Source organism: Aedes albopictus, chromosome 1 (assembly GCF_035046485.1).
Source record: "Aedes albopictus strain Foshan chromosome 1, AalbF5, whole genome shotgun sequence".
NCBI classification, from domain to species: Eukaryota; Metazoa; Arthropoda; class Insecta; order Diptera; family Culicidae; genus Aedes; species Aedes albopictus.
The window spans coordinates 29,881,384-29,907,790 of record NC_085136.1 but is presented as its reverse complement, the minus strand read 5'-3'; the positions used below and the strand labels follow the sequence as shown (position 1 = coordinate 29,907,790).

Here is a 26,407-nt window from a genome sequence, read left to right as displayed (position 1 = left end):
GGAATTCTTTTAGGGATTTTCCCGGAATTTGTTTCATTAATATTTTGCTGCACTCTGCCAGGAATTCGTTCATTGATTACTCCCGGGATTCTTTTAGGGTATTCTCCCGGAACTCCTTCCAAGTTCTTTCATGGATTTTTTTTCCGAGATCACAACAGGGATTTCTCCAGAATTCCTCTAGGGTTTCTCCTGGGATTCCTTTAGAGATTTCTTCCGGGCTCTCTTACGGGATTCCTTCGGCAAATCAACCCCGTATTTTTTCATTCTTTTTTTCCGGATTGCCTTTAGAGATCCCTCCCAAAATTTAAAGATTCGTACAACGTTTAAAATTTGTGTCGGGATTCCTTCCGACATTCCGTTCGTCTCGAGAATTCCTCTGGGATTTCTTCAGAGCCTCTTTCCAGGACTCCTTCAAGGATTCCTTCCGAAGTTTCTCCTGGAATTTGGTTATGGATTTTTGCGATATTTTTCAAGGATTCTATCAGAAATCGCTGGCAGGATTACTGCACTGATAACTCCAAGATTTTTCAAGATTTTTCTTCAGGGAATCCTTTGTTAATTATTTTCGAAATTTTATTATTGGAATTTCTCCAAAAGTTTTTCATGGAATACTTCCATGATTTTTTTCAATGGTTACACCAGGATTCCTTACGGAATTCTTTCAGTGATTCCTTCATGATTTCCTCACGGGATTCCTTTCCAGCTTTCTCCTGGATTCGCTCAGGGATTCCTTTTGGGGTTATTCCAAGGATTTCTCAAGGATTCTCTTAGGAATCTCTTTTTAACAATGAAGCATTTCTAGATGTTATGAAAGAGCTTTTGGAAAATTAATTAAAAAAATCTGGAAAATAACTGAATGAGTGCCTAAATTTGTAAACTAAATTTCTTTAAAAGTTCTTCTCAAACCTTTTCCCGAATTTTCACTTTAACCTTTATTAAACAACACTGAACTCACACAAATTATCTGTAGATATTATATTTTTTTTTTCATTTTTTATTTTAACTTAAAGCGAATTCTACACTTCTATGCTATGCTCCCTGGACCTTTAGGACGTTAAACTGCATCACTAATGTGGCAACAAACCATTGATAACGCATGTAGATCCTCAGGTCTTTACTCGTGGAAGTTCTTGGAAGACCTAGAACATCTTTGGGAATTGGTCGCTTACAGAAAAAAGGTTTATGGACCTGTAGGATGTTACAACGTATCAATAATGTAACAACAATCCATTTATTACGCTTTTAGATCTTAGGGCCTTAACTTGCGCAAGTTCATGGAAGACCCAGCATATCTTTTAAAATGAGTTCTCTTCAGCACAATGCTCAATGGACCTGTAGGATGTTGCACCGTATAAGTATTGTAAGAACAATCCATTAATTACGTTTGTAGATCTTGAGATTTTTCCTCGTGGAAATTCTTGGAGGACCTAGAAGATCTTTGAATATTATTTCTCAACAGAACTATGCTCCATGGATCTGTAAGACGTTGCACTGCATCAGTAGAGTGCCAACAAACCATTGATAACGATTGTTGATCTACCGACCTTTACTCATGGAAGCTCTTGGAGGACCTAAATAGAACATCTATAGAGATTAGTTCTCCTCAGCTCAGTGATCCATGGACCTGTAAAATGTTGCACCATATCAGTAATGTAAGAACAATACATTGATTACGCAAGTAGATTTAGGGGCCTTTACTCGCAGAAGTTCTTGGAGGACCTAAAACATCTTTCACACTGCATCAGTAACATAACAACAATTAATTGATTTCGCTTGTAGATCTTCAGGCAAGGCCTCACAGAAGTTCTTGGAAAACCTACAACATCTTTGGAAATTAGTTCTTTGCAGAACAACACTCCATTGGACCTGTAGGATGTTGCACCGTATTAGTGATGTAACAACAATCTATCGTAGATATTGTAGCCTTTACTCGCGGAAGTTCTTGGGTGTCCTGGAACATCTTTCTCTACACCACCATGCCCCATGGACCTGCGGTGTCGGCACCGCTCAAACGTCAAATTTTCACTTCTGTACTACCGCTATCGACACCACTAAATCCTCATGTTATGGCTCAAAACGAGACAAACGATTCCTTTTGGTGACATGTCCTCCTGCAGAGGCAGATGGGAAACTACAGGAAGTTCTTGAATATCCGAACTAATTTCTAAAATGATGCATGGCCTTAGTTTTTGAAAAAGCTGTCGAAAAGCTCCAGAAGCGGGTCCCTAGAAAAATTGCAGAAGACTGCCTTCGAATAGTTTCCGGTGATTCCATGGAATGGATGTTCGGACCTTACAAATAAATTTACCAGAATTACTCTATCTAATAAAATAGATTCGTGGAAGACTTTCTGGTTGAATCCCTGGTGAAAAAATACAAACCCTCAGGATATATTTCAGATAAAGTTCCAAGCAAATCTCAAGAAGAACCCTGTCAATTTCAAGACAAGGCATTCAATGCGAGGTATATTCAGAATTGTTCTGAGTTCCGAGATTTCTTAATTAATTTTTCTTTAGAGATTCGTCTCAAGGTTCATCTAGAGATTTTTTCTCTAACGAGAAGATTTCTTCCGGGATTCCTCCTGTCATTCCCTCATTGATTTTCCGGTATTCCTTTAGGGATTTCTCTCGGGACTTCCGGCATTCTTTCAGACACACCTTCCGAGATTCTGTTTTTCATTGTTTCAGGAATTCCTTCAAAGATTTCTTCCGGGGTTACTTCATTAATTTCTCGCGAGATTCCTTTTGAGATCCCAAGTAACCAAAAGTTCCGCTTCCCATGACAAAATGCACTTTCAAATTCCGCGAAGTTCAGATAAAGTTCCTAATGGAACTTTCAGGCTGCTTAAAAGGCTAACGATGAGCCTTGCTTGAGCTTCGGTCACAAGTTCCGGCAAGGCTCATTGTTAGCCTCTTAAGCAGCCAGAAAGTTCCATTCGGAACTTTATCTGAACTTCGCTGAACTTTAAAGCTGCTTAAGATGCTACTCGGAACTTTGTCGGAACTTTTAAGTTCATAGAAGTTCAGTTCAGTAGCATTGTGTTTCAATGATGGTTAAATTTATTTCTTTTACAGAAAACAACTGTTTAAGCACAGACAAACAGACGTAACACTTCGAACATTTTTCGAATCAAATCATAGTCACGGAAACATGTTCGCCCAATGCTAAAAGGACTGAGTTTGGCCGACCATCAACTAGGTGGCGGTAGTGGGCAAACGTCAAACTCGAGCAAAAACGATGCGAGCGCCACGGGTGGTCAGTTGGCCAACTTTCACATTTTTAAATATACCGTTAAATCGGTATACGATGAGAATCATGAGAGTGTTACGTCTGTTTGTCTGTGGTTTAAGCATATACGAATAAAAGTCAAATATGAATTTATCAAATCAATGAATACTAGGCTTGAGCAAAAAAAAAATTGCCGTCCATCGGATTCGAACCGATAGTCGCTGCGTGAGAATCCTACGCTCTACCACAGTAATATAGTTGCGTTTGAGTGAACAGCAGTTAAAGTCTGACTTGAATCGATTTTCTGTCGGCAGCTAGTTTTGCATATTTGTACAGTAGTGAAGTTAGCTTGACTTTGTCAAGTGTCTTCAACAGTGCAGCGGTAAGTCGGCAGCTCACGCAGGAGGATCCAGTTGAAATCTACATAGCAGCGACATGTGTGAAAATATAATTATAAGAAACAATTTCCGGACATAAATTACAAACCCACCGGGTGTGATTCTGGAAAACACATTTTTGTTTCTGCACGAATTTTGTCAAATATCTGTCAGAAGCTGCTTAGAAGGCTATCCAGCGTGCTTATGTGAACTTACAAGTTCCAAAATTACTTAAAAATGAAGCTGCTTAGAAGGCTAATGAGCAACCTCGAACGAGCTGCTTAGCTTATAAAGTACCCTTTTATCTGAACTTTTGATTACTTGGGATTTCTCCCCGGTAAACCTCAGATATTTTCTTAGGTTTCCGTGAAGAGTTCTTCCAGGTATTCCTCCCTGGATTCCTTTAGAGACTCTTTTAGGGATGTATTCATTGATTTCTGCGGAGATTTTTTTTTTATGAATTTATTTTTTAAGCGATTGCCTCCGCAAATCGTTTGGTAATCTTCATTGATCCATCCCGGAATTCCTTCACGGAATTCGTCCAGAGTTCTTTCATTTCCTCCAAGAATTCCCTTCAAATTCATCCCCGGATTGCTCCTGGTCCTCTCGGTATTCCACTCAGGGTTCTTCCGAGGATCCCTTCAAGTATACTTCTGGGATTCTTTCAGGAATTCCTCTAGGGATACTTTCAAGGGTTCCTCCTGGTATTTCTAAAGCGATTACTCCCGAGATTTTTTAGGAATTTCTTTAGAATTCTTTCAGGAATTTCACCCTACAGAGATTTCTCCTATTCCAGATTCCCCATTCCAGGCAGGGTTTCTGCCAGGGATTTCTCTATTGAATTCTCCCGGAACTTCTTCAAAGCCTGGATCTCCGTCAGGGAATCCATCAGAGCTTTTTAGCGGGATGTCTTCACAGATTTCTCCCGGTATTCTTTCGAGGATTCCGGAGTTTCTTCAGCGATTTCCCTAGGGATTTCTTTTAAGAGTCTTTCCGGGTATGTATCATTGATCCTTCCCGGGTTACCTTTAAGGATTTATCCTAGGACTCCTTCAGGGATTTCTCAAGGTTTTTTTTTATTGCAGTTCGTTAAGAATTCCTCTCGGGATTGCTACATTGATTCTCTCCGAGATTTTTTTTTGGGATTTTTCCAGCATTTGTTTTAGAAATATTTTGCTACATTCTGTCAGGAATTTCTTCCGGGATTCTTTCAGCGAATTCTCCCGGGACTCCTACCGGATTTTTTCATGGAGTATTCCCAAGATTCCATCAGAAATTTCTTCAGAATTCTTCCTGGATTTTCTTCCCAGGATTCCTTCAGAGGTTTCTTCCGGCATTACTTCCGGGAGTCCCTCAGCAATTCCTCCCGAAGTTCTTCCTCAACGTTCTGAACGTCTTTCGGAAGTTGCGTTTTGTACCTGTAGGTCCAACGCTATAGGGTAACCAATATAATTTGGACCCCCATATATTTTGGACCCCCTGGGTCGTATTATCACAACTTACACTTAATGAAAAGATGACGCAATTTTTTAGCATGATTCGCTAAATTAGATTGCTCTGCACGGGCAGCAATCATTTCCTCACTGGAAATATCAGTAGAATAATTAATTTCAATAATTAAGGTTTTTTTCCACAATTATCAAACCATTTTTACTCGAGAACCACAGGAAATTTCGCCAAATATTTCTCCAAAAAAACCACTTCAATCTTATCTTAGATTTTTTACCAAATGCCAAGCTTGGTAGAATGGCTAAATTTTGCGGTGTTCATGTTCATGGAATACAAAAACAGCATGCCAAATTTTCCAGATATGCCAGAACCGGTTCCGGTAGGAAGGACTTTGTAGAACCATGTGCTGCTATAGAGTGCAGTTAAGTGCTACTGCAACACGAATTTTCACTAGTATTCAATTAAAACAAACGTCATGCTAAGAGCAAAATACCTGGGATTTCTTTACGAATACTTTCAAGGACACCTTCAGAAATTCCTTTAGGCATTTATTCAGGAACTTCCTCAGGGATTCTTTCAGAAATTCAACAAGGGACTTCTCTAGAAGTTTCTCCTTCGCAAATTCTTCCATTGAAATTTTGCAGGGTTCCGATAGTGATTGTTTCAGGGTTTGTTCCACGAAATGCACCAAGAATTCCTCCCACAATTCCTTTAGATTTTTTTCTTCAAATACTTCGGCAAGGATGCATCGACGAATTCCTCCAGGATTTTTACCATAGCTTCCTCCAGTCATTCCATCATAGATTGCACCAGAGATTTTTTCAAGAATTCATCTTTGGGTTTCACCAGACATTCCTCCGGGAATTTATCCTGGGATATCTATAGCGGTTCAGAGCCATATCTTCCAGAAACCCATACAGGAAATTTTATCAGAGATTAGCAAAAAAAAATCGGTTTCGGGTCATTTGGTCGAACGCCATTTAGCCGAATGCCGTTTGACCGAAAAATGAATGTTGAAGTCAAGTGACCATACCACTGTTACCCGGCTCAGTATAACTCGAAAGAACAGCCTATGATTCAAAGAAGGAAAAATCTTTGATGATATATTGGCAGTTTCAACGCCAACTAATCCCTGAATAATAAAACTAGAAAGAAAAGCCTATGATTAAAAGGATGAAATACTTCTGATAATCATATTAGCAGTTAGAATGTCAAAAACTTCCTCTGAATTCTTTTGATCATGATTCGGCCAAACGGCATTCGGCCAAACTACCCTTTCGGCCAGATAACATTCGGCCAAACGGCATTCGGCCAAATGGCCGGACACCAAAATAATCCAGGAGTTCCTTAAAACATTTTACAAAACAATCTTTTTTGAGTCCATTCAAAGATTCCAACAATAATTAAACCAAAAATTATTGCAGACATGGATTCCTCCATATTTTTTTTTTCAACCGAAATTCTTCCAGGAATTTGTTAAGAAAGTGTTCCTGGGATTTTCTAAGGAGTTCCTCATGGAATTGCTTCTGAGATTCCTCATGGGTTTCTCCAGAAGATCCTCCTGCGATTTTATTAGGGATTCCTCCACTGGGACCTCCAGTATACTTCTCCCTATTATTTCAAGGAGATCTGTAGGTATTCCTCCAGTCATTTGTTAGAGGAACTTCTCTTAGGATATCCCGGACATTCCTGATTCAAGGATTTCTCTAGAAATTACTTCTATGATATCTCCCGGAATTCTAGGAATTCATTCAAATATTCCAGCTGGGATTCCTCAAGCAAATCCTGCGATTCTTCCAGCTATTCTTCTTCCAAAAATTCTAACTGTGATACTTTAGAAATTATGCTACGGATTCTTCAAGAGCTTTCTCCTGGCTTTTTTGCTGGGATCTTACCAGATAATCTTCCTGAAATTCTTGCAGAAATTCCTGGGGTTGTTCTACCAGGGATTTCTCCAAGGACTCATCCAGGAATTCTCTACAGATTTTATCCAAAGATTCCTCTGGAAATTCGTCTTGGAATTCCTTCAGAAACTCCTTTTGGCCTTCTTCCAAGAATATTTCAAACAACTCCTCCTGCGGTTCTTCCTGCAAGTCCTTCAGAAGTTCATACTATCCTTCTAGAGATTCCTATATAAATTTATCCAAGCATTATGGCTGAAATTCTTCCAGGAAATCTTCCTGAGATTCCTTCGGAAATTCCTCCTGCTATTTCTTCAGGGCCTTGTTTACATATTCTTCCAGAATACCTCTACCGGTTCTTGCAGGGGCTTCTCTAGGTTTTCCAAGGATTTTTTCTTTAGATTCCCTCAGTCATTCCTGATAGAATAAATTCATGAAGGACTTCCTGGTTCAATCCCTGATGAAATGAAACAAAACATCAGAAGATATTCCATATTAATTGTCCAACCAAATCTTAAGAAAAGTTCTCGAGCAGATTTTAGGGATTTTTTGGGGATTTCTTTAGAATTCTTTCAGGAATTCCTCCCAGGACACATACAGAGATTTCTACCAGGATTCAGTTCCAGATTCTGACAGGGTTTCTACCAGGGATTCCTCTATTCATTTCTCCCGGGACTTATTTAAAGCCTGGGTTTCCGTCAGGGAGTCCATTAGAGCTTATTAGCGAGACGTCTCCACAGATTTCTCCCGGTATTCTTTCGAGGATTCCGGATTTCTTCAGCGATTTCACTCGGGATTCTTTTTGAGAGTCTCTCCGAATTTCTATCATTGAGCTCTCCCGGGTTTTCTTTAGGGATTTATCCTAGGATTCCTTCAGGGATTTCTGAAGGATTTTTTGTATTGCATTCCGTTAAAAGTTCCTCTCAGGGTTCTTTCAATAATTCCTCCCGAGATTATTTTAGAGATCTTTACTGGGATTTGTTTCAGCAATATTTTGCTGCATTCTGTCAGGAATTCTTCCCAGGATTTGTTCATTATTCACTCCCGGGATTCTTCTAGGGAATTCTCCCGGGACTCCTTTCGGATTCGTTCATGGACTATTCCTCAGATACCATCAAAGATTTTTCCAGGATTGTACCCGAGTTTTTTTTTTTTCGGGTTTCCTTAAGAGATTCCCCCCCATGATTCATTCAGAGATTCTTCCCGGTAATCCGTTCGAGATTTCTTCCGGGATTCTATCCGACATACCTTCATTGATTTTCCGGCATTCCTTAGGGATTTTCCCGGTACTCTTCTAGGCATTCCTCTCAAAATTAATTTGGGGATTATTTTAGAGATTTCTTTGTGTTTCAGAGATTTCTCCAAAGATTTCTCCCTGGTTTCCCCTCCTCTCCTCTTCTCTTCTTGGCGTAACATCCTCACTGGGACAAAGCCTGCTTCTCAGCTTAGTGTTCTATAAGCACTTCCACAGTTATTAACTGAGAGCTTCCTCTGCCAATGACCATTTTGAATGTGTATATCGTGTGGCAGTGTTGAGAACCACTGGATTGGAAAGTCTCTCATGCTCTCGCCGTTCTGCGTGCTCGCCGATAGCATTGTAATATGCCTTCGGCCGATGCACAATCGCAGAGATTAATTAGATTAGAAGTAATGTAGCCTTCGTGTAGTAACGTGTCGTCCTTGTATTGTACATTTTATTAGTGTAAATAAAGCTACATTTTAATGTGTTATTTCGCTACGCCTGGGAGTTTAATTAGACAGTTATGTCTCCCGGCCACCCCGAACTCCAGGACGTAACAGGCAGGCACGAAGATACTCTATGCCCAAGGAAGTCAAGGAAATTTCCTTTACGAAAAGATCCTGGACCGACCGGGAATCGAACCCGTCACCCTCAGCATGGTCATGCTGAATATCCGTGCGTTTACCGCCTCGGCTATATGGGCCCTGGTTTCCCCCTTTTCATTGAATTCTCTCGGGATGTCTACCTACAGATATTTCTCCTGGGTTTCCGCCAATAGCGCTTGCAGGGATTCCTCCCAGGATTCTTTTACAGAGTTTTCATTGGTTATTTCATTGATTTCTCTCAAGAGGCTTTTATGAATTGCTTCCAGCATTTTTCTCGAGATTTCCCTCCAAATTTCGTTCTGCATTCTTCCCAGGTTTCATTCAGGAATTTCACCCGGGTTCTTACAAGGGTTCTTCCAGTAATACCTTCCGTAATTCCGTTAGGAATTCCTCCCGAGATTCATTCAGGGAATTTGTACGGGATTCCTTTACAAGTATTTTGCGGAACTCTATCAGGGGTTACTCCCGGGATTTCTTAATTGATTTTTCCAGGATTCCTGTAGACATTCCATCGGAGAATCATTCAGGATTTTTTTCGAGGGTTTTCACCGGGATTCTTTCAGCGATTTCTTTCGGGATCCCTTCTGATGGAAAGATTTGTTGGATAATGTTCACATGAATGAGATGAATTTTTGCAATACTGGATTCAGGGGGAGCTCAAGAAAGTGGCAAGGAATATTCAAAAATGTTCCAAGCATTTTCTGGGTATCAGGTGATATCAGCGACATATCTTCGGGAACGCCCCTGAAACCACCTAAAACTCCCAGGAATACCCCTAGAACGCCCCTGAAACCCCTTGGGATCCCCCTGGGAAACCTCTAAAACACCCCTGAAATACCCCTGGGACTCCCTGAAATCTCCCGAAGCCCCTTGAAAACCCCTAGAACGCGCCAGAGCCCTCTGAAACACTCTAGAAAGCTTTTAAAAGTCCCTGGAACACTCATGGAGCGCCTCTGAAACTCCTTGAAAACCCCTGGAACATTCCTTAGCTTTCCTGTAACGCCCCTGGGACCCCCTTAATCTTCTGAATCCCTCTGGAACGCCCCTGCAACGCTCTTGGAACCCGTTGAAAACTTTAACGTTCCTGAAGCCCTCTGGAACATCCCCGGACGCCCCTGACACCCCTTGAAGTGCACGATTATGTAAAATGAATAAAAAGGGCAGTCATGCTAACCATTTAGATTATGCCAGTGTTCAATAATTCGACACGTTCTCCTCTACCACCCTAAAACACGCCTGGGACCCCTGAAAGATCCTGAAGCCCCTTGAAAACTCCTAGAACGCTCTTTAGCCCCGTGAAACACTTTGGAATGCTTTTGAAAGCCCCTGGAACACTCCTGGGAGCCCCTGGAATTCCCATGGGTCCCCTAATCCCCTGGAACACCGTTTAAACAGCTTGAAAACCATGAATCATTCGTGTAAGACCCCCAATAACACCCCTGGAACGTCCCTATATACCCTTGGGACCCCCTTAATCATCTGTATTCCTTTGGAACATCCCTGCAATGCTCTTGGAACCCCTTGAAACCCCCTATAACGTTCCTGAAGCCCTTTTGGAACATCCCTGGACGCCCCCGAAGCCGCTTGAAATGCACGATTAGGAGAAGTGGAAAAAACTGGCAGTCATGCCAACAGTTTAGGTTATACCAGTGTTTAACAATTGGATCATCACGTTCTCCTCCATTTTGGGAAATTTTTGCCAGTTTTTATAACTATGGTGTGTCTTTGATATTTGTGTTCGGTTTGCCAGTAAATCTCAACAGCAATTTCTTAAAATTAATCTTAAGAATTGTACAGTTTTCGTGAAAATATATATAATTATGCAATATAATTGGTACAACATCGTGGCACATATAAAAACGCATCTACATGGTGTCCGGCCATTTGGCCGAATCTCGTTTGGCCAAATGTCGATTGGCCGAATTAAAATCAATAGAATTTAGAAGAACTTAATCATCAGAAATATTTCCTACTTTTGATCATAGGTTATTCTTCTTAGTTCCACCATACAGTGATTAGTTGGCGCTCAAACTGCCATCATTTTATCAGTTTTATCCTTTTTTGAAACATAGCCTGTTCTTTCGAGTTATACTGATGTGGGGAACAGTAATATCACTTGAGTTTACGTTTACAATTCCTTTTCGGCCAAACGGCATTCGGCCAAATGGCATCCGGCCAAACGGCATTCGGCAAAATGGAATTCAGCCATATGACCAGGAACCGATCTACATCAGACGTCCACATTGAGCACAAATTACTTAAGTTTGATTTATTATAAAGTTTTCAGAAACTGTTCAACATTTAGATAGTGTTCAACAATTGGCGAATCACCCTATATAGATGTGAAAATTAACTAATAAAGTACTGTGATTTGTATGAGCTGGGTACAAAGTCAACACGATCGCAATGAAACTAATCTAGAGCGTGGTGTTGGAATGACTCCACAACAGTTGTCAAACAACCACAACCAAAATGGCAGTACAACGTCTACCGGGACAACAACAGCCGTAATTCTGCAAAACGACGTAAACGCCACTCCAAATTTCGACATCTTTTGGTATACATCTGATGAATTAATAAAACTGTGGAATGTCTGCTAAAAATATACCGTCTATCCTCGCTGGTCTGACCGCATCTAATCTGAACATTTTTTTAATTTGACCCCCACTAATCTGCACATCGTTCAAACTGAAAATGGTTCAATCGTCATTCTGCTCATGGAACGGGGTGAAATGGAACGCAAAATAAAAACAAAACAGCAAAAAGGGTTACCATTAGTGTGTTTTTCGGTGTCCACAGGGTTACTAGAAGAAATAAAAAAAAGGGAAAACAGAGTATGGAAGCTGATTAGCGCTGATTTCTCAGAAGGTTTGTTTTGGCATTACAAACAAATAGACCAGAATTAGTGACAAAACTCATGAAATGAATTCATAGAAGACTTCCTGGTTGAATGCCTGGTGAAATAAAACGAAACTCAAAACAAAACTTCAGTATATATTCTAGACTAGCTGTCCCGGCAAACGTCGTTCTGCCTGCCTACTGTGTTTTTTGGCATGCAGCTCTGTAGAAAAATGCCCCGCAAAATGGAATTTCAAACTTCCTCGTTTTCGGTGCGTTCCCGGTCGATTTCCTCAATTATTTTTTCGTACGAACACGTCGGAGCCCTACACGAATGAAACACTGAAAGAATGGTGTAGATCCGTTGACCCGTTCCTGAGCCTATTCGTAACATACAAACACCATTCCATTTTTATTTATATAGATAAAGTTTCCAAGCAAATATCAACAAAAGCCCTAGAGAAATTCCTACCAGATTTCAAGGGAAGGCAATCCTCGGCAGCGTCCCCGAATTTCTCCTGGAATTCCTCCCAGTATGCCAGTCAGGGATCTTCCGGAGATCCCTTCAAGTATTCTTCTGAGGATTCTTCCAGGAATTTCTTCCGCCATTCTACAGAGATTTCTTTCAGAATTCCTTCCGAGATCCTTCAGACATTTCTTCATTGCTTTCTCCCGGGATTTCTTTTAAAATGTTCCCGGGGTTACGTTAGGGATTCCTCCAGGGATTCCATCAGAGATTCATCTTGGGATTTCTTCATAGATTTTCCGGAATTCATTCAAGGACTTTCCTCGAAATTCCTTGCGAGAGTCTTTTCTATCACTGAACCTTCCCGGGTTCCGATTAGGGATTTATCCTATGATTCCTATGATTCGATAGGTTTTGGCTTTCCTATGATTCCTTCAGGTTTTTTGTCTGGCTTTCCGTTAGAAATTCTTCCCGGGATTCATTCATTGATGCCTCCTGGGATTCTTTAAGGGATTCTCCCGGGATTTGTTTCATTAATATTTTGCTGCACTCTGTCAGGAATTCGTTCATTGATTACTCCCGGGATTCTTTTTGGTAATTCTCTCGGGACTCTTTCCGAGTTCTTTCATGGTTTTTTTCCGAGATCACGTCAGGTATTTCTTCAGAATTCTCCTGGGATTCCTATGGAGATTTCTTCCGGGCTCTCTTCCGGGATTCCTTCGGCAAATCCTCCCGGGATTTTCCATTACTTTTTCCCGGATTGCCTTTAGAGATTCCACCCAAAATTAAGAGATTAGCTCACCGATTCTTCTTGGGTATCCGATTAAAATTTCTCTCGGGATTCCTTCCGACATTCCTTCATTTCTATTCGGTAATCTTTTGGGGATTCCTCCCAGGATTTTTTCAGGCATTCCTCCCGAGATTCATTAAAGGATTCTTTCGAAGATTCTTCCTGAATTATTTCTTCCGGGGTTCCTTTATTGATTTCTCACAGAATTTCTTCAGAATTGTTTCTTGGCTTTTCGTCTTCCAGGGATTCCTGCTTGAGTTCCTTTATAGATTCTTCCTTGGGATTTATTCATTGGTTTCTCCCGAACATTTTTATGGATTTTACCAGCATTTTTCTCTGAATTCCTTCTGCGATTTCGTTTCGCATTCTTTCCTAGATTCCTTCGTTGATCCTTCCTCGTTTTCCCATGGGTTTTCATCAGGGATTCCTCTAAGGTTCTGACAAGAGTTTCTTCAGGAACTCTTTTGTAATTCATCCTGGAATTGCTTCACGGAATTCGACCAGGGTTCATTTACGGATATTTTACGGGATTCTATCAGAGAGTCCTCCCAGGATTCTTTCACGGGTTATTGCTAACATTGTATCAGGGATTCCTCCACTATTTTTGCAGGATTTCTTCAGGAATTCCTTTAGCAACTCCTCCCGGGAAACCTCAGTTGATTCCTCCCGGGATTTCTTAATTGTTTTTTTTTTTAGGTTGTGTTTAGAGATAGCGTTAGAAATTTATTTAGGAATTCTTTCGAAGATTTTCCCCGGGAATCCTGTAGGGATTACTTTTGGGATAAGTTCGGGATCCCTTTTGAGATTCATTCATAAAATTTTCTTGGGATTTCTTCGGCAATTCTTTCTGGTATTTATCCAAAGATTCAATGAGGGATTTCTCCTGGATGCCTTTAGTAATCCCTCGGAAACATCTCCTCTGATATATTTTTTATTCGGTATTCGTCTTAGGAATTCTTCTGGGAATTCTTCTGGGAATTCTTCTGGGAATTCTTCACAGTCTCCTTCCAGGATTCCTTAAGAAGTTTCTCCCAGAGATTGTCAGAGTTTTTTTGCTAGATTCCTCTAGGATTCCATCAGAAATCTGTCTCAAAATTATTGCATGGATTACTCCAAGATTTTTCAGGAATTCTTTCTTTTAATTCTTTCAGAATTTTCTTTTTTGGAATTTATCCAAAACTCTTTCATGGAATACTTCCATGATGTTTTCAATGGTTCCACCAGGATTCCTTTCGGAATTCTTTCAGTGATTCCTTCATGGTTTCCTTACGGGATTCCTTTCCAGCTTTCTCCTGGGATTCGCTCTGGGATTCCTTTTGGGGTTAGTCCAAGGATTTCTCAAGGATTCTCTTAGGACTCTCTTATTAACAATCATTTGAACATTAGCATTTCCAGATGTTATGAAAGAGCTATTGGAAAATTGAAAAAATAATTTCTGGAAAAAAACTGAATGAGTGCCTAAATTTTAATACTAAATTTCTTTAAAAGTTCTTCTCGAACCTTTTCCCGAATTTTCGCTTTAACCTTTATTAAACAACACTGAACTCACACAAATTATCTGTAGATTTTTTTATTCATGTGTATTTTAACTTAAAGCGAATTCTACACTTCTATGCTATGCTCCATGGACCTTTAGGACGTTACACTACATCAGTAATGTAACAACAATCCATTTATTACGCTTTTAGATCTTAGGGCCTTAAGGCGAAACTGGAAGCATTTCCTCATTTTTTTGGTTTTTGATTTTTAATAAAATAACGAAGCAATATTTTCAAAATCGGTTTTCGTACACATGTAGAGTATGGATCAAGGTATCTCCTGAATTTTTCCCTGGTGGAAAAAGTTTTTCGTTTTTGCAAAAACCATTTTTTTGTGCAATTTTGTTTAAAAATGGTTTCTGCAAAAACGAAAAACTTTTTCCACCAGGGAAAAATTCAGGAGATACCTTGATCCATACTCTACATGTGTACGAAAACCGATTTTGAAAATATTGCTTCGTTATTTTATTAAAAATGATAAACCAAAAAGTAAGGAAATGCTTCCAGTTTCGCCTTAACTTGCGCAAGTTCATGGAAGACCCAGCATATCTTTTAAAATGAGTTCTCTTCAGCACAATGCTCAATGGACCTGTAGGATGTTGCACCGCATAAGTAATGTAAGAACAAACCATTAATTACGTGTGTTGATCTTAAGATTTTTACTCGTGGAAGTTCTTGGAGGACCTAGAAGATCTTTGAATATTATTTCTCAACAGAACTATGCTCCATAGATCTGTAGGACGTTACACTGCATCAGTAATGTGACAACAAACCATTGATAACGATTGTTGATCTTCAGACCTTTACCCACGGAAGCTCTTGGAGGACCTAGAATATCTATAGAGATTAGTTCTCCTCAGATCAATGCTCCATGGACCTGTAAAATGTTGCACCATATCAGTATTGTAAGAACAATACATTGATTATACAAGTGGATCTTAAGGCCTTTACTCGCGGAAGTTCTTGGAAGGCCTAGAACATCTTTCACATTGCATCAGTAACGTAACAACAATTAATTGATTTCGCTTGTAGATCTTCAGGCCTTGACTCGCAGAAGTTCTTGGAAAACCTACTACATCTTTGGAAATTAGTTCTTTGTAGAACAACGTAAGATGTTGCACCGTATTAGTGATGTAACTACAATCTATCGTAGATATTGTAGCCTTTACTCGCGGAAGTTCTTGGATGTCCTGGAACATCTTTCTCTACGCCACCATGCTCCATGGACCTGTAGGGTGTTGACAGTCTCCTTAATCATTCGCTTCGTCCGTCTAAGCAGTACTTAACACCTCAAAACATTCTCTGAAATCTTCCTAAGAATTAGTATGCACTTTTCTGCCCATAACCCATCCCTTGCCCCCTTCTCCATTAACCCCCAGAATCAACCATTACTACACTACCGCCTCCCTTTCCGCTTTAACTCTCTAAAACAATCCTCGGATATCTGCAGGTGAGGACAAATACAATATTTTCAGATTTCCCTCAGTTTTTTTTTATACGGGTTCCCGAATCAGCACGTTTTTTTACATGGTACGTATCCCCCGTGCAAAAAAAGATCTTTAGTGTATTATATGATTATAAAGTATCAATAGGGAAAATTTGTGTCCTAATGTGTGTTCCAATATTCTTAGAGATTCTGATGAAATATCTGAAGAAGTATATGGAGTTTTATTGAAATATGTTTCGAAAGTTTTCATACGAAATATTCCCTGAATTTCCACTACAAATTTTCACCGAAAATTAGTTATTTTCGAAAAGTTTAAGTATGGCCACGATTTTAACCCTCTACAGGAAAACCTTAAATGATGGTCTATTTAGAATACCTGGGGTCCAATTGGACCCCAAATGTATTCTTCTATACCTCATCATCATGATCCTAACTTGTTGGAAGATCGGTGTCTTCAACAATGTTGTTGGCTAAGTCAAGGACTTACCCATTATGAACCGTTTAATTCTGAACTTCACTCATAGGTGGCGCTAGTGAGCATGTAAGTATTGAGTATTTGATCATATATATATATATATATATATATACATATATATATATGATTCTATAACATTTACCCGAAAACCATTTACCCGAAAGACATTTACCCGAAAACCATTTACCCGAATGTAACATATACCCGAATGCCAAATACCCGAATGCGACATTTACCCGAACGCGACATTTACCCGAATGCGACACTTACCCGAATGCGACACTTACCCGAATGCGACATTTACCCGAATAGTTTATTACTATGCACAAATTATGATTTTGTAAATAAAGTTCACTTATTTTGTTCTATTTAAAAAGTGCATGTATTATTTTGTATTGTGGATCAGAAAAGCATTTTGATATTCCTCAAGAACCCATTTTATCAAATTTTTCCTGAAATGATCCGCGATAGGAATTCACAGGGCATATGCATGAATAAAATTCATAACTGCAGCTTACATTTGTTATGTTAACGCTGTTAGCGTTCACTCTAGATATTTACCCTTCTTTGATTCATATGCTGTTCTTTTGATAAGCAAAGAACAGTTTATGATTTAAAGAAGGGGAAATCTCTGTTTGTAGACCAAGGTGTCATTAGTTCGAAACGATTAGAAACAGCCCTCGGAAAATCAACATATCATTAGAAAATAATATTTGACAGAAAAGTTTGCAGATTGTTCACCAAACAGAACATCCCATTATTAAAAGAAGGAAAAAATCTTAGATGTAGACTTGGAATCCATCACTCAATCATGTAAGAGTGTAATTTAAAAGAACATCATTTAATCGAAACAAGGACAAAACTTATATGCATCCCAACTGACAATAATGGTAGCTGAATAACAGCTTATTCAATCAAAATTTCAAAAATTAAGCTTATGTTTGACTTATTCTTCTATTGTACAGCAACAATGTTTGTTGTGCAGTTAGTAGTTCGAACGCCTACAAAATATGCAGCAGTGCAACTCGAAAGAACAGCCTTTGAAGAGAAGAAGGGGAAATCTCCGAAGGATAGGTAATAGTTTGGCCACCAAACAACACAGTTATACTATGTCTGTTAAAGAAACTCTACCCCCTTACCCCGAATGCCATCATAACCTCGAATAGGACATTATTCCAAAAGCCATTTCCCCAAATGGGTCATCACCCCGATAGATATGTATAATAGTTCCCTAAAGGATATAGATAGAAATATGGATTCACGGGTCTCCTATGGAGTTAGTAGTTCGTCCGCAACAAACTAAATAACATTTCAACTCCAACTCGCAAAAGTAGCCTCTTATGGAAAGAATGAATAAGGTATGCACACAGCAAAATCTAGCCACCGCATTTTGGATAGAAATTTCTCTATTTTCAACGAATCGTGGCAATCTCTAGCGCAAATGAAAGCTTATTGTGTAAGGAATCGAAAAATATTTACTTCGGGATATATTTTGACATTGTGTTTAAAATAGAGTCAAGGGAACAAGAAGTCCTCGAAAAGTTTTTGCACAAACGTGCTGAAAATCTGACAATGTACATTAAAGCGACCGTCCCCGCAGACCTAAGATAGCTTTCAAGTATTCGGTTCTATACATCATTACAACCTGGAAAGGTTGCAGATCAACTTAAGAGCAAGAAAAAATCGAAGTTTGGCAAGAAATACATAGTTTGGTCAACAATATGAATTTGTGGTTTGAAAAACCGAACTTTTAGAAATACATGTACAGCAAATCATCTTTTTCACTACGGGAAATGTCGGGAAAAATGGCTGGCACCCCTTATTCAAAAGCTTAGATATTGTGTATTGATTTGAATTGATTTTTGTCCCCTGTTTTTGGCGGAGAATGCTTGCGTTTGTATGCAGAAAACTATGTAGATATTGTACTGCATTTTTCCAAAAAACGTAAAATCTCATACACTTCAAAACTCAACCCAATTGAAAAATATTGAGTAACCGTGAATTGGAACCTTCAAAAAATGTCAAGAACGACAGCTTTCATCGAAAAATAAGATTGATTTTGACACAAAGGTGGTAAAAATTTCTTGGCATGCGGTCGAAGGTACTGTGCAAAACTTTACGGAAGGACTCAAGCTCAAAACTCGAGATGACGGATATAACAAGTCAAATCAGCAATGTCTTGATGTTGATTTAAAGTAAATTAATGCTTTTTTACGATGAATTGCTTTTGGTTTGGGAATAAGTTGGAATGAATTATTACTGCTTGATTTTCTTTGGCCAGATTTTGCTGTGCGCATACCTTACATTATATGGAGAAGTTACCAGTTTAGCCAGTACCAGCCGACCAACAGTTTAAGGGTGGACAATGTAAATTCGAAAGAACAGCCTATTTTAAAAAGAAGGCAAATCTTAGAAGTGGATAATACTTGCGGTATGGCTGCCAGTTTGTGATCGTGTATATAAGTAGCTAATTTTGCATTTTTTGGGCGACCTCCTGATTGATTCGGATTGACGTTCGGGCTAATTGGATGGAGCCGTAAAAGAATAGAATATCAACAAAAATCCTTTGATTAAAATAGCATTGTGACAGCAAGTTAGTCCTGTACCAGAGTGCTTGATGATCACTCAGTCTGATGATTATTAGGTCTAACCAAAGCCTGCTATATGATACCGGGCCATAACATATTTATTATTGACAAATCATATGGGGATCAAGTACACATTTTTTTTATTTTTCGGGTAAGTGTCCCTTTCGGGTAAATGTCGTATTCGGGTAAATGTCGCATTCGGGTAAATGTCGCATTCGGGTATTTGTCGCATTCGGGTATTTGTCGCATTCGGGTAAATGACGTTCGGGTAAATGTCATTCGGGTAAATGTCTTTCGGGTAAATGGTTTTCGGGTAAATGTTATAGAACCATATATATATATATATCAAAATCAGGACTACGTGGAAATATGGTGTCTTCGGGAAAGTTGTTTCTTGGATTAAGTATTCACTAACGACGGACCATTTTATTGGGAATTTTACACATAGGTGGCGCCACCGAGCGTGAAAATTTTATAAAGCCTGTATCCGCAATAATCGGGACACAGAAGTACGGCTGTACTGCCGTTATACGCATAATTGTCCCATGTTATATGGGATTTCCATATAACATGGGACAATCGGGCGTAGAACGGCAGTGTAGCTCTATAGTGAATCGGTAAAATTGGTCTAATAATTGACTGAGAACTCTTTGGTGTATGTTTATTATTTGTGCCAAATTCATTAAAATCGATGCATTACTTTTAACTGTGGATGAAACACAAACAGACGTGGTTTTAAGCATTTTGTACAATCATGACCAATTTTCATTCGCATGGTAGATGGTTCTTTTACGCTACAGTTCAAAGTTCTGTGACGATAATTATGAAATTTCGTTAGCAGTTATGATATGTACTTATAGAGACACTTTCTTGCATAATTTCATCAACTTTTATCAATTTGATTTGGCCAAATTTGAGCAATTTTAATGTATCTATTACATATTTACAGCCTAATTTATGTGTCCCGATTATTGCGGATACAGGCTTTATGTCATACATCTCAGGATGCTAATTACCTAGAAAAATTGTATCTTCGGCAAAGTTGTTGGGTTAGTCAATGACTTACAGAAGATATGCCGTTTGATTCGGAACGACTGATACTTCCTCCTTTAGGCACCTGATTTGTACCAATCGGATGTTCCACCTACCATACGCTACTGCAAACATCGCATCGTAGCAAACATTGACATTGAACTTAAAGTGTCGCACCTATGCTAATGAGTCAGTTGGAGACGCCTACTAAGACCAACCGACTGACTGTGATGATGCGACCGCGGGTGCGGTGGAAGAGCGTCAGAGCGCAGTTATGTCGCGCTCAAATTTAGCACTAATAAATAAATACTGTGGCGTATTGAAATGGCACAAGTGAACGTCAAACGTCGCAGAAAAAATAAACACCAAAAAACAATAAAACCAATTCATGGCAAATGATATGCTGTTGATGATAACGAATGGGCTCCTATGATCACGATGACGATACACATTTGCCCAATAATGTGGCAACTTTGAACTCGCTGATAGTGCGTCGGAACGGATAGGCTAGGGTACTCACCGATAACGATCGAAATGATCGTCATGCACAGGAAGTAGAAGTTCGCTATCCGCCGGAACTGCTCGGCCAGATTGAGCGGCAGGAACGTGAGCAACGTGTACTTGGTCGACTTGATGCGGTTGGTTTCATGGCGCTTGGGCTTCTTGTCGTGATTCTCGCCGCCGACTTTGATGCTGAGCGAGTCGGGCTCCTGCGATACGCGGTTTCCCTGTGTTTTTGGGGGAAGAGAAATTCATTGATTAGAAACGAATGAAGACGGCTTGGGTGATCGAATTGGCAACCATTTAACGTTGTTAGACACTCGCGAATCGATAGTGATCGAACCTGTCCATTCAGAACTTGGTACTCTTATGAACGTAAATATTGTTTGTGATTCGTCATCTTGTAACCTAACTTCGAGGCGATACCCGCTGTGGGGTGAAAAATGGCCCAGCCCAGTCAACGAACGTAACCAACGTCGTCGTTGTCGACGTTTGTACCTAAATCGGCGGAACGATATCGGCACACATTCAACGGAGCGATAAAACATTCGCATTACCAGCCCGTGATAAAGATCGTTCCATCAGCAGCAGCGTGTAAACGAACTTCCTATCCTATCATGGTATCACAGTCATACCTCGGCTGATACCATTTTTATCAGTGGCCGGTTTTTGAAATATCACCCTTGCAAACATTCTATCGATATCAGATGATGAGTGGGCCTGGAATTACAAGACTGTAATTTCAAAGAAAGTTTCATAGAAATCAAGGACCAAATTGAGTCCTTCAAATGTACAAGAATAATTTGATATATGTTAGCAACAAATGATAACATGCATGATCTGCTGGAATCTTGAAATCTCTGGAAAAGTTGAACGCCATTTAGAGACATTGGGGGGATTCATTAAACACCGTAACCCAGTTCTGTAGAGAACTAGTTTTTAATGATTTTCTAGGTTATTCAGGAACTTCCGCGAAGGCTTAAGGTCTATGGCGGGCCCATGGGGTATTATTCTGCAAAGGACCAATTTCCAAAGAGCATCTAGGTTGTCCAAGAACTTCCGTGAGTACAAGCCTGAAGATTTACAAGCGTAATGAATGGTTAATTGTTATAATAATGATGCGGTTTTACATCCTACTGATCCATGGCGGTTGGTTCTTTAGAGAACTAATTTGCAAAGGTGTCCTGGGTCATCCAAGAGCTTCCGCGAGTAAAGGCCGTTCACACCAAAATCCGGACAAAGTATTTATTCTGTTTCTTAGTCAAATTACCACGGAATTGGATGAAGCTTGCTATGCTCAAGACCAATTCATTTTTGCCTTTCTCGTACACTAAGTGTACTGGAAAGGCTATATGTTCACTCCAAAAACGACTTTTTGATAGAATGCCCGGAGGGTCAAGTCACATATACCAATCAACTCAGCTCGACGAATTGAGGTGATGTCTGTGTGTGTGTATGTGTGTGTGTGTGTATGTGTGTATGTGTGTATGTGTACAAAAAAAAACTCACATCACTTTTTGAAAGTAAACCTCAACCGATTTTAATGACCGACGGTTAATTCGACGCGGAATCTGGTCCCATTGTTTCCTATTGAAAATGGTTCGGATCGGTCTAGCCGTTCCGGAGTTATGGCCATTTACGTGTTCCGGGCCAGTACCCTTGGAAGGGGCCATACATAAAAATGTAACAAACACATACATGCGACACATCAAACTGCGGCATTTTGGATAACCTGATGAATAGTTAGTAAGAAAACAGTCTCAGACCATATCGGAACCGGTTGTGTTCCGGAACCGGTTCCGGGTGTCCCGCCGGAAGTGGCCATATATAAAAGTGAACCAAATCCATGCATGCGACACATCAAATGGCGGTAATTTCGACAACCTAATGGACAGTTACCAAGAAAACAATCTCAGACCATATTTGAACCGTTTGTGTTCCGGAACCGGTTCCGGATGTCCCGCCGGAGGTGGCCAAATATAAAAGTGAACCAAATCCATGCATGCGATACATCAAACTGCGGCATTTTCGATAACCTGATGAGCATTTAGCAAGAAAACAGTCTCAGACCATATCTGAACCGGTAGTGTTCCGGAACCGGTTCCGGGTGTCCCGCTGGAAGTGGTAAAATATAAAAGTGAACCAAATCCATGCATGCGACTCATCAAATTGCGGCAATTTCAATAACCTGATGGACAGTTAGCAAGAAAACAGTCTCAGACCATATCTGAACCGGTAGTGCTGCGTATATAGAAGTTGACAAAACTTTTGCATACGGCACATCAAATCACGGCTTTTTCGACAACTTGATGACCGGTTATTGAGGAAGTAGGCTAAGACCACATTATGGACTGTCAGTAGTGCCGAAACTAGTTCCGGGTTTCCCTCCGAAAGCGGTCAAATACAAAATTGAACCAAACCCATGTTTTTTTTTGATAACTTAATAAACTTTAGCAAGCAGATAGGCTCAGACTATTTAAGAGACTATCGGTAGTTTTCCGCAACCGGTTCCGGGCCGGAAGTGACACCAAACCCATGCATGCGATAGCTCAAATCACGGCTTTTTAGGTAACATGTTGAACAGTTGCAAGAAAATAGACGCAAGCCGTATCAGTGTGTTACGGAGCCGATTACGGGAGTCCCACTAGAAATGGTCAAATGTTAAAGAGAACCAATACATGCGACATATCAATGACTTATTCAGTAACAAGATAAACAGTTAATCAACAAATAATCTCAGACCATATTTGGGAGACCCGATAGTGTTCCAGAACTGGTGACAAGACGAGTAATGCGTCGGAAGTGGTAAAATATAGAAGGGAACTAAAACATAGCGGTGTTTTTGATAATCTGATGAACGGTCAACAAGAAAATAGTCTCAGGCCACATCTAGAACTTGTAATAATATTTCGGAATCGGTTGCGGGTGCTCCATCGGAAGTGATTTAATATAAGTGAACCAAAATCACGCGATACATAAAATCGCGGCTTTTTCAAAAATTTGCCGAACGGTTAGCAAGAAGCTTTTCAGGTAACCCGATGAACAGTTGACAAAAACATAGTCTCAGACCATATTTGAGACAACCGGAATCGGTTGCAGGTGTCCCGCCGGAAGTGGTCAAACGCAAAAATTAACAAAACCCATGCAAGCTGCACCCCAAATAGCGGAATTATAAAGGTGAACATAATAAATGTCAAAGCGATAAATCAAATTGTGGCTTTTTTGATAGCATGTAAACGTTGGGTAAGATTATAAGATTATATATGCAAAAGAACAAAACCGTGACCAAAGCGATCTCTTCAAATCACACCATTTCATCAATATCATCAATAAGTTTCGAATATCGATGATGACTTTGTTAAAATTGTTGCTTTTCTATATGAAGTGTTTTCAGGATTCAGGAACATTTTGACTAACGTCGACGAAAAGTTCATGAGTACATATCCGACGAGAAAGGCACTATCACCACTAGGTGGATTAATCTGGTTTTTTTTTTATCTAATTCGAGCCGAGGATCTTTCTTTGTACTTAATAGTATGCATTATACGGAGTAATAAATTTTTAAGGATATCTGTTAGTATTGGGTGGAAGCCAGGGTACTCGTGGCAGCTCGAGGTTAGAAGGTCACATTTTGAGGGATGGACAGGGTAAGGCCAAAGGTTTCACTGCTGCTCATCCGGGGGTGAATCGCATCTTGCTAGCGTATTCGGTGCCTTGTGTTGTTGGTACCAACTTGTTGTTGGACTTTGTCTTCCGGATGGCCAGGAGCAGCTTGGTAACACAAAGAGGACAAAACAGAGAAAAAAAACTGGAGAAGAAAACACAAGCGAATTAAACTTTTACACCAGCAGAGCGAAGAAAGTCGAAAAAACATCCTATGTATGTGACATCGCGGGTCCCCAACTCATCTCTCACAAGAACAAAGGGTTGTCTACCTCGGCCCTCAAAGGTATCCAATAGTAGCGCTCTGGAGGCTTCATTATCCGGGCATTGCCAAACTACGTGGTCGATGTCATCATAACCGGAATCGCACTTAGTACAAACATTGCTCAACGCGAGGTTAATCCTGTGTAAATGCGCGTCTAGCGAGTAATTGTTGGACATAAGTCTTGACTTCACGCGATTGAATTTGCGACTTACATCCAGACCATACCACCACACTCGCAAAGAAACATTAGGAATAATGGAATGTAACCACCGTACCAGCTGGCCATCTCGCCAATCATTTTGCCAACTCTGGCGAACAAGATGGAAAAAATCATCATATGAAATTCTTCTATCATAGATCTCACCTTCCTGTGCGCCCACCTTTGCGAGAGAGTCCGCCTTCTCATTGCCATAAATTGAGCAATGTGAGGGGACCCATACAAAGGTAATCCTGTAGGATCTTTCGACCAGTGCATCCATCTGCTCCCTTATTTTTGTAAGAAAGTAAGATGGATGTTTTACAGGTTTCATCGACCGGAGTGCGTCAATCGAACTAAGGCTATCCAAGAAGATGAAGAAATGGTCTACGGGCATGTTGGAAATCATCCCCAAAGCGAAGTTGATTGCTGCCAGCTCAGCAACATAAACCGAACAAGGTTCCTGAAGTTTGCGGAAGGCGGTGAAATCTTCATTGAAGACACCGAAACAGTGGATCCATTTATGCGAGACCCATCAGTGAAGAATCTCTTACAGGAATTGACATTTTGGTACTTTTCGTTAAAAATGCGAGGAATAGATATTAGCCAGGTACACGGTTTATATGGGAAAATATAAAAAATGGAAAAACTACAACTCCTGTATACTTTTTGAGTTCCATTTTGGTGCCATATCAACTGTGGAAAATTTCAGATCGATCGAAGAAACTATATCTTAGCGCCCGCCATTCTTAGTTTTTCATACGATTTACTATGGGGAAAACTTACTTCTTCAAAGAAAAATCGCTTGAGGTCACCCATTGATCGCTAAAATTAAGTCGTTGAATGATTTCTGTAGATAACTTCACGAGGAATCAGACCTCCGAAGACCGCAAAGCTATGCGACATTCGTGGAAATAGTTATTAAGCCTTACCCGATCGATAAAATTACGAGATTTTATTATTTATTGTTATTCCTTACATGTTAAACAGCATTGGCATACCATTCGGTTTTCAGTCAATAACTTTTTCCACATGCCTTAGATTGCTTTTCGGTCTTCAGGGAGTTTGTTCCTCGTAAAATTTCCTACAGCAATCATTCATCGATATATTTTTAAGGGTTAAGGGGCAACCTGTGGCGATTTTTCTTTGAAAAAGTGATTTTCCCCATAGTAAATCGTATGAAAACTTAAAACGGCTGGCGCTAAAATATAGTTTCTCCGATCGAGTTGAAATTTTGCACGGCAGCCTATTTAATGCACCCATAAACAAATGGAAACGCTCCATAGAAAATCAAAAAGTGCTCCATAAAGAAAGAACATATGTTCCATGAAAATGTGCAATGTTACCCATAAATAATTGAAAACGTTCCATACTTTATAAAAAATGTACCGGTAAAACATAAAATTTTCTCATTAAAAGTGAAATTTTGCACCAATAAATAATACTGAAATGCTCCATAATAAAATACAAATGCTCCATAGAAAAATGCAAACGCTCCATAAAAAATTGAAATTGTGCCCATAGAAAATTGAATATTGCTCCATAGAAAAATTAAATTGCACCATAAAAAATTTAAATTGCACCATAGGAAATAGATGAATTCTCCATAAGTATTATCAAACTGCACCATAGAAAATATGAATTGCTCCATGAAAAATTGAAAATCCTCCATAGATAGCATATTCTTATAATTTAATTCGACAGGGCTGAATTGCTTTACATTGCACTGCTTTAGTGGTGCGAATGTTTAAAGTTATGGAGAATTTTCAATTTTTTATGGAGCAAATTGTATTTTATGTGGTGCAGTT

At 39.7% G+C, this 26,407-nt stretch overlaps 1 protein-coding gene across 2 annotated transcripts in view; it reads right to left on the bottom strand.

Annotated features, from left to right (window-relative positions):
- Window positions 1-26,407, bottom strand: part of LOC109422161 (phospholipid-transporting ATPase IF-like) — a 427,692-nt gene that overhangs the window by 16,068 nt on the left and 385,217 nt on the right. The window contains exons 1-2 of one of the 2 annotated variants that reach the window (XM_062844297.1): window positions 20,776-20,916; window positions 20,495-20,702 (exon numbers count right to left, since the gene is read on the bottom strand). In XM_062844297.1, coding sequence (XP_062700281.1) covers window positions 20,495-20,702; window positions 20,776-20,778 — 211 coding nt within the window. In that variant the 5' untranslated portion in view covers window positions 20,779-20,916. Of the gene's footprint in view, window positions 1-20,494; window positions 20,703-20,775; window positions 20,917-26,407 lie in introns of those variants that run through there. The other variant, XM_062844296.1, reaches the window with a different exon arrangement.